Source organism: Cajanus cajan, chromosome 7 (genome assembly GCF_000230855.2).
Source record: "Cajanus cajan strain Asha chromosome 7, NIPB_CcT2T_4, whole genome shotgun sequence".
Lineage (NCBI taxonomy): Eukaryota > Viridiplantae > Streptophyta > Magnoliopsida > Fabales > Fabaceae > Cajanus > Cajanus cajan.
In genome coordinates this window covers 40,442,973-40,452,484 of record NC_138523.1, presented here as the reverse complement: position 1 = coordinate 40,452,484, position 9,512 = coordinate 40,442,973, and the positions used below count along the sequence as shown (strand labels likewise).

Here is a 9,512-nt window from a genome sequence, read left to right as displayed (position 1 = left end):
TTATTAAATTTTTGGTGAAAGAAATTAAAATTATATTATAATGATACTTAAAAGATTAAAATTATTTAATTAAATTTTAAAAATTAAAATTCATACTAAAATTATTCAACCAAAACCTTTGAAACTAAAATCATATCACTTTAGAGTTAAAGAATATAATTAAACTTATTTTATTTATACTATCAAGAAGAAGAAAAAAGACAATCGATGTCTCTATGAAAAAATAAAATAAATTAGTATTTAAAAAAATGAATAATTGTTATTTTTAAAGAAAGTAATTGTTTTTTTTTTATATTTTTTCATTTTATCCTTAAATATAAATAAGTGAAAAAATATAATCCAAATATATAATTATCTTTAAAAAAAGATACTTAAAAAAATACTTCTTTATATATTATTATATATTATCTTTCAATACGCGTAAAGTTTATCATATATGATAAGTTTTTTTTTTAAGGGATATGATAAGTTTTTTTTATTCATTTATATATGATAAGTTAAGCTTAAATATTATGAAGTTTCCTTTTTAATAAATATTAAACAAGTCTAATTCATTTATTATGTATTATGATAGACATAACATTTATGTCATTTCATCAGTATTAAAAAGAGACGTTTTTCAAAATTTGACAGCATAGATTTCATATTATCCGCACAAAAAAAAATTGTCTTATACTTTCTTTTGAAAAATATTAATCATATTCATTTGTTAATTATTATCTTAAGTTAATATATATATATATATATATATATATATATATATATATCTTTTTAAAATATGAAAAAAGAGAAATAATTTTGTAATTATAGAATATTAAGTCTTATGATTGAGAAAAAAAAAGTAAAAACTGAAGTTTAAGAGTCAATTTTTTTGTGATATTTAATGATAAACAAAATTAATAGATATTTTATCAATAATATAATTAGAAAAATAAATATATAACTTACTTATTAAAATGAATCCACTAATCAATAAATCATTAGTTTGAATAATATTGGATTTGATTTCATTAAGTATTATTTATGATTCAAGTTTTTTTTAATAAAAAAAATTAAGAAGAAAGATTTTATTAAAAATAATTAACAAAAAATTCTATATAATTTAATTATCGATAAAATTGGTCAATATTTTGTATAAATGATATAATTAAAAAAATAACTAATTAAACCAATGACTAATAATATAGTTAAAAATAAGAACTAAACCAATGATTTACAGATAAAGTAGAGGTAATTTACAGTTTAAGCAATTGAAGGGAATAGTGTAATTAAAAGTTTGAAAGGAACTTAGGCGTTACATAACATTGAAACAAATTGTGATTATTGTACGCGGAAAGCATGCAGGGCGCAAGGTAAGTCCAAAATTCGAAACTGAAAAAAAGATCTGAAGACAGTGAGGAATTGAATCGATAAGTGGAAGTAGTAAAAGTGAAGCTGAAATGGGTAGGTCTAAGAAAATATTAATTAAAGCTGAAATAAGGGATGAAAAAGAATAACAAAGGTCTTCGTGTGGGACCCTCCTTCAAATCTGTGACAGAGACAGCAGTTTCATTTCTCAGCTCCTCTTTGTGCATTTTGCATATTTAAACAAACTCTCCTCATCCTTCTTCTCTCTCTCGCTAGAGCTACAAATATTATAATATATATTTTTTTTATTTCTCCCTGCTTAGGACTTTAATATATATATATACATATATACTCTAAAGTTGGAAGCTTTGTATTCTTATGTATGATGGTTGTGTTGTGTGAATTCTCAAGCCAAGCAAAGTCCTCTCTTTCACACCTTTCAGACTCTAAACCATGGGAAGAAGAATCTAGGGTTTAGCAGCACCAGGTCCATCAAGGTCTGTGCTTTGGTGCTTTTTTGTTTTCTTTGTCACTGGAAAATTGGGTCGGTTTTTCTAAAGGAGGATATGCTGCAACCCCCAAGGCACCCTCTGTTGGTTCTGATTCGACGGTTTTCTTTGTTTCCGAAAAACATGCCATTTTTTCTCCCTGAGTTGGAATCTTGAAACCTTAACTTGAAATCCTATTTTTGTGCCTCCTTGTCTGGTGAAAAAATGGGATTTTTTCCATCTGGGTCGGTTTATCTGCCACATGAGGCTGAATGTCTGATATGTTTGTGGATAAGTGGGGTACTTTCTTAGTAGTCTTCTTGTGTGTTTGGTTTAGTTCTGCCCCTTGTTTGGGGACTTAGTTTTTCCCTTTTTTGTTTTTGTTTGTGATTTTTTGATGGAAGAGGTTGAGCAAGCTAATAGAGCTGCTGTTGAAAGCTGCCATAGGGTTCTGAGTTTGTTGTCTCAGCCCAGGGATCAGGTTCAGCATAGGAATTTAGTGGTGGAAACTGGAGAAGCTGTGGTGAGGTTCAAGAAGGTTGTTTCCTTGCTTCACAATGGTTTGGGTCATGCAAGGGTGAGGAAGGTTAAAAACCCTCAACCCCCCTTTTGCCAGAGAATCTTCCTAGACAACCCAAATTCTGGCAAAACCAACCATCTCTCTAAAAATCTGCAGTTTCCCCAAACCAGCTTTCATGACAATTCAATTCAGGAACTAGGTTCAACCATAAAAAATTCTCTCTCTCTTGGACAACCATCTTTGGAATTGAGCTCTAGTGGGAAAAGTCCTCTTAACCTCGCACAGCAGGGTTCATCAACTCACTATCACTTTTTTCAGCAGCAGCAGCAGCAAAGGTTGTTGCTGCAGCAGCAACAACAACAACAACTGAAGCATCAAGCAGAAATGATGTTCCGAAGGAACAACAACAGTGGCATAAACCTGAATTTTGACAGCACTAGCTGCACACCAACAATGTCATCCACCAGGTCCTTTATTTCCTCCTTGAGCATAGATGGAAGCGTGGCTAACTTGGATGGAAGTTCCTTCCATTTAATAGGAGCTCCACACTCTTCTGATCAGAATTCGCAACAGCACAAGAGAAAATGTTCGGCCAGAGGTGATGAGGGCAGCCTGAAATGTGGGAGCAGTGCTAGATGCCATTGCTCTAAGAAGAGGTAGCATATATTTCATTAAATTCTGTTGCTTCAAAAGTTTTATTAGTCCTTCTAGTGTGTCACTTATAATTGTTTGTTCGTTGCAGGAAACATAGAGTGAAGAGATCGATTAAGGTGCCTGCTATCAGCAACAAACTTGCAGATATCCCTCCTGATGATTATTCATGGAGGAAGTATGGCCAGAAACCAATCAAGGGCTCTCCTCACCCTAGGTATGTTCAACTTCTGCTTTCAGAGATTTTATTGATTCAAGGGACACTACATGAACATAATTGACATGAATATAATTGTTCTGTATTGACTTTGTAAAGCTTCTGAACTATTTTGTTATTTCTGAAAATCTTATGCTGTTTGGTGTGCATATATGAATTTATCTTTCTTTTTATAGCATTGAACCTAACTGCACATGAGGAGGATATACTAGCCTGTATAGGGCATCTTTTAGTTTCCTATTCTTTATCTTTTGGGCGTGTGAATATGTCACTACTATTTTGATCCGGTTCCTCTGTTTGTGCAAGTAATTTGTTCTTACTTGGTATCCAGGTTGATGAAAACATTATAGATTTGGGATGATTGAAATTGTCCTTGAATTTTCGTATGTGATATCCACAACTATCTCGAAATCTTCTAGTACAAATCTTGCTTTCACAGTTCTATGTAGTACCCTCACTATTGATTAACCACAAAACTTTTTTCATGGCTCTTTTATGTCTCGAAAACATGTTTGAGAAATGATTCTTGCATTTTGGTAGTCTTGGCATAAACTCCTTCGTTTAGATAACTGTAAGGTTCATGCTCTATTATTTGCACCTTATTGGTAATCATGTGAAAGGTGAAGTTGAAGGTGAGACACGGGTTTTATGTTTGAGGAAACCGACATTAATTTGACCTTTTATATTTTCAGGGGATATTATAAGTGCAGCAGCATGAGAGGGTGTCCTGCTAGGAAGCATGTTGAGAGATGCTTGGAAGAGCCTACCATGCTAATTGTTACCTATGAAGGCGAACATAACCACCCCAAGTTACCAACACAAACTGCAAATGCATGAACTTTGTGGAGAGCTTAACCAAGACCAAGCCTATCAGTCAATTTGTCAAAATCTTTGTGTTTGGCTTGAGATGCTGCTGTACATATTTTAAGTGATGTAGTCATGGATGAATATTGTTGGCGCAGATTTTGGCTTATGGATAGTTTGGCTAACGAGCCGTATATTTAGGGGATGAGAATGAGGATCACTGATTAAATGAACCTGTAAAATTGGCTAGTTTCAATTGGAAGAACTGTTTCATCTTTCTTAAGCCTGTTATAAACATTTCAGGTTTTTCTAAATGAATGAAATGCCTTTGCAAAATGCTAATGATCTTAAAATTTGGGTTTTTGACTTAACTCAACATCAAAAGTAAGCTAAGGGGGCCGAGTTATCCTCAATTATATGTTGTTTTTGTCTTGTCATGGATTTTTTTATTGGTTGGAAATTTCAAACTTAAAATTTGTAAGAGCAGACATTTATGATTGTTCTGATTTTAGGTGACTCGACAAACATTACTGGATGGGTCGAAAAATGATTCTTTGTATGATATAATAGCTTAGACTAATTCAAGAAAAACCATGGCATGGCACCTGCCAGTGATAATGGATGCCAACAAGTTTGGTAACTGCCAATATTCCTTTTCATCTACTTCGTATGTTGAAGCTGTTTTAGGACCATCAAGTCCCTCAATTGATGATGGATGTCGTGTAATAATTCAAAGTTGGACTTTTGAACAGAGAAATGAATGGCACACCCTCCTTGATTTGCAATATCTACATGTGAAGTTTCATTCGGTTTGTTACTTCTCCTAATAGAAGTGTATCTTGGGTTGTGGAAGTTTCTCAGCACAGCATGTGAGTTGAGAGGGGACCAATATGGGCATTCATACTCGATCATTGTTTTCTTGGGTCCAATCCCAACCCAAATTTTATCGATGTTATTAGAGAATAATTCTATCCTTTGCCTTCATAGCCCGAGAGTCATTGGCCTTATATAATCAATTACTCCTTTCAATATTATAAAAACAAGAAAATTAAGGGATGGGGAACGTACTTGCATTATTGGCTAAATTTAGCATTAAGTGATTAGGATTAGGATGAAATATCAAATAGTATAGTCTCTAGAAATGATCTATAATTGGAAAAGGGGTGTTACTAAAGATTCTAGAATGATATGCTAAAAGCTTCACTTAATTGTGATAGTTGTAACAAGAACAACTTAAATTTAGTGCTTTTGTAATTAAAATTGAAGTTTTACTTTGGTGTAAATTTTTATTATGTGGATAAAATCCTATTTTTAATTGGACAAAATTAAAAGTATTTAAAAACTATATCTAAGTTGTCTTTGTAACAGTTATCCACTAATCTTGAATTTGTATACGCGTGGTGTCCATTTTGGGAAGAAAAATGGAGGCCGTATAATATGGTTTAATTCTAACATAGGATGAATGAGGGTAGACTTTTTTGTTTCAAGTGATTGATGATGATTTCCGCTAAGTTTCTAGCCTTTGATGGAACAAGTACCATGTGTCAACTATCATAGGTAGTGGTAGACTAAATGAGAATTCTCAATTGGTCAAATAAGGAACCTCCACGCAACACTCGCATTAAGGCTTTCATTATACGATGACGCAAGAGAAAACCAATTAGTGACCATTTCTTGCCAACTTTGCTTTCTTAACCTTTCAATGCACATAAAGACTTTTTTAGGTTTTTAACCCACACTTTCTTCAAAATATTTTGAAGCATTGATTTTATGTTTCTGTTTCAATGAATTGGGTTGAGTCCATTGGGCTGAAGATCAAGTCTTTTTTGCCTTTTCTTCACATCAAGTCCTTGTATCCATATGAGCCAACTCTGTATTTTTAAATGACTGAGATTATTTTTTTATATAATTAAAAGTTTATATTATATACATTCCATTTAAATAACAACAAGCATGTGAAAATGACACTTTGTACTTTTCTTTATTTATCTTTTAGAGATTTTGAAAGAAAATTATTGTAAAACAAAATTAAGATTTTAAAGTAGATAATTGTATTGAATTTTTTTTTAATTGTAGAAGGTGAGTAATATGAACTTAGGAATAAAAGAGTTTAATTAAAAAATTGAAAACTAATGAGGTTATTACTAAACCTTATCTCTTTCATAGAGATATAGATAACACATTTTATAACTTTTATGCATATTATTAGAAAAAATGATACAAAAATTCAAATGAGTAAATTATAAAGCATAACTAGCAAAAAAAAAAAAGAAGTTAGACTTAATAAATTGACAACCTCAACATTTTTAAAGTAACATTTTGTAATATTTGATATCAATTTACATTTATTTGATGTTGAGGTCAAATGTTCATACTTAAGAAATTGATATAGTAAAGATCCTTTGACTTGGAATAGGGGTGCACACATAAGTCATCAACATTTTTAAAGTAACCTTTTGTAATCTTTATCGTCAATTTTTTATATTTATTTAATATTGATGTGACTCAAATAATCAGATCACCTATATCATGTCACTTAAATGAGGTCATGTATTCTGACTTAAGAAGCTGACATAGTCGTAATCTTTGGCTTTGAGTAAGAATATCCAGTTAAATTTGCAACATTTTACTATAAGCTCTTGCAATTTTTATTGTTAATTTTCATTTATTTGATGTTGATGTGACTCATAAATATTTAAATTTCATATGTCATGTCTCTTAAATAAATTTGAGTATGCACACTTTAGAAACTAACATTGAAGGGATCTATTAACTTGGACTAGGAATGCATATATAAATCCTTAACTTGTTTTAATCCTTATAGCTAATTTTTCATTTATGAGATGTTCATGTTAACTTCTTGTAATTCTTACGGTTAGTTTTTTATTTATTTAATGCTAAAGTGACTAATAAATGATATTACATATCTCATGCCACTTAAATGAGATAAGTGCACACACCAAAGAATTTGAAATAGATTGGACCCTTTGACTTGGACAAAATGTATTTCAAAGAAATATAGTGTAATCTTTGTTGTAAATTTAAATTTATTTAATATTAATGTGACGCGTAAATGACCAAATATTTTATGTCATCTCACTTAATTGAAGTTAAGTTTGCACACATACGAAACTAACGTAAAAAGAATCATTTGACTTAAACTTGTAGTGCACACATAAGTCATCAACATTTTCAGAGTAACTTCTTTTTAAGAAATAAAATTAGAAGTGCACACATAAATTAGACTATAAATACACATATAAATTTGAAATAGTACTTTTTTTAAAAAAAAAATTGTATGATTTACAAAAAAAAAAATTCACATAAACGTAAATTTAACCAATTTTTAGTAATATAAGAAATTATTTAACTATAGTATTCATTTAAATAATTTAAGTTAGTTAATTATTAATTAACTAATTTCACTAGATTTTATATTATGCTATAATTAAATATCAATAGTAATATTTTTTTTACTGTAAGATGATTATATCATTTCATTAATCATAATAGAATTGATTTTTTCTTAATTTAAGAACTAAATTAGGAATAATAAAACTTTCTTAAATTAAATTATGTGATTAAAAAGGTATAAATTCACATAAACACAAATTTAGTCAAATTGTTTTTTAGTAAAATGAGAAACTATTTAAGTGCGTTCATTTAAATAAATTAAATCAGTTAATTAAATAAGATTTTGCAAAGGTTAATTATCTAAAAAAAATCAATTATACTTTGTGATATAATTATAGGAGTAACAAAAAGAAAACTTAGGGGTTGCTATAGGTAAATTGGGCTGATCACAAAATGTGGTCCAGCAAGAAAAGAAAAAAAAAAGATCCTAGTGTTGGACTACCCAATCCCAATAAAAACAGGTCTGAATAATGTTGCAGGGATTAATTAACTAATTTCATTAGATTTTATGTTGATTTTGATCTCTACTTTCTTGCATTTTTTACAGATCGGAAAAAGACCTTCAAATGAAAGAGCTGCTCAGAAAAATTGCTTTATAATATAAGTTAAATTGTTATTCCCACATAGAAGAACTCGTTTCCGACTTCTTTCAACAAATAGAACTCATAAAATTAGAAAGGAGAGAAAATAACAAGATTTATAAATTACCTAAATGAGGTACAAATTTACGCACTTAGTTACTTTATGAAGAAATGTTATTATTTTATGTATAAAAAATTATCAGGAAAATGTGAAAATAACGTGGAAAAATTCAAAATAATATTTTTAAATTGATAGCCTTGATAAAGTATTTTATTCATGAATCAATTGTTTAAATAAACATGAACTTGTATATTAAACTAGTGCTCAAAATTGTAAAAATATAAACTATATGATAGCAGCCCAAGTACAACCAAAGGAAGTGAAGAAAAACGGGTTAAAAGAAGCACTCAAAAGCCCGGTTGGCATAAAGATTATGTTTTTAATTAAAATAGTTGACCCAATTTCTATCTTATAAGCCCAATTATGTTTCAGCATAGTTTAGTTTTTCTTTCAAAAAAAAAAAGTTAGAATAGTTTTCTGAACTACTCGGGCCTTGGCTGGAGGGTGCTTGCTACCCTAGTTTTCAAGTTGTATTTATTCTAACATGATGAAATGAAATGGCAGCAGATTATTCCCCTTTCTTTTGGTAGCTTTAGTGTTGGGAGATTTGGTCTATCTCGAAGCAAGACCTTGTTAGGAAAAACTATCAAAAATCCTAACAATTTTGGTGCTTTCATTATCATCCATGCCTCCTCGAAAGGATGTGGACGAAACCTTGGCAGCCTTGGCAGACCGCATCACCACCTTACAACAGCAACAAGAGACCCGTTTTGAAAACTTTCAATCCCTAATGGATGCCAGGTATGAATCCATCAATGATATCCTAGCCACTGTCGTTGAAAAACTTGCTACTGTTCAACCTTCCTCTTCATCCACTATTGATACCAACCTTCCACCTCTCCCTACTAATCTCAACAGCCCTGGACTTGAGGGTTCTACTCACCATAACCCACCTCCATTTCCCTCTCTCACCCCAAACCTTTTTTCCACCCCTTTTACCCCTCCACCTTTCACCACTATATCTCGTCAGTTTTCCCCACATAACCCTATTCATGCTTTTCGACCTCCTAAATTACAACTTTCTCATTTTGACAGTTCCGAACCCCTTGATTGGCTATTCCAAGCAGAGCAATTTTTCTCTTACCATCAGATTCCCGTTGATTCCCGTTTGCCTATGGTTGCTTTTTATATGAAAGGCGAAACTCTTTCATGGTTTAAATGGATGATCCACAACCAACAACTTTCTGATTGGCATGCTTTTGAGCGTGCTCTAGAGCTCCGATTTGGCCCCACAAGATATGAAAACTTTTTAGCTGAGCTTTTCAAATTACGCCAACATACCACTGTCACAGAATATCAACAAAGGTTTTGAGAAAATTTCTAATAGGGTTTTTGGCCTTCCTCCTGATGCTATTGTTGACTGTTTTTA

The 9,512-nt window shown here is 31.1% G+C and overlaps 1 protein-coding gene across 1 annotated transcript; it reads left to right on the top strand.

Annotated features, from left to right (window-relative positions):
• Positions 1-1,603: 1,603 nt before the first annotated feature.
• LOC109813549 (putative WRKY transcription factor 21) lies at positions 1,604-4,363 on the top strand. The gene is made up of 3 exons (XM_020377748.3): positions 1,604-3,011; positions 3,098-3,223; positions 3,916-4,363. Exons 1-3 carry the CDS (start codon positions 2,233-2,235, stop codon positions 4,058-4,060), a joined length of 1,050 nt encoding a protein of 349 aa, XP_020233337.1. The 5' UTR covers positions 1,604-2,232; the 3' UTR covers positions 4,061-4,363.
• The last annotated feature ends 5,149 nt before the right edge of the window (positions 4,364-9,512 follow it).

Excerpts from the sequence above, each read along its gene's own strand:
- LOC109813549 (XM_020377748.3), top strand. The coding sequence starts at position 2,233 with ATGGAAGAGGTTGAGCAAGCTAATAGAGCTGCTGTTGAAAGCTGCCAT. Across the intron at positions 3,012-3,097 it reads TGCCATTGCTCTAAGAAGAG|GAAACATAGAGTGAAGAGAT; the intron begins GTAGCATATATT and ends TGTTCGTTGCAG. Across the intron at positions 3,224-3,915 it reads AAGGGCTCTCCTCACCCTAG|GGGATATTATAAGTGCAGCA; the intron begins GTATGTTCAACT and ends TTATATTTTCAG.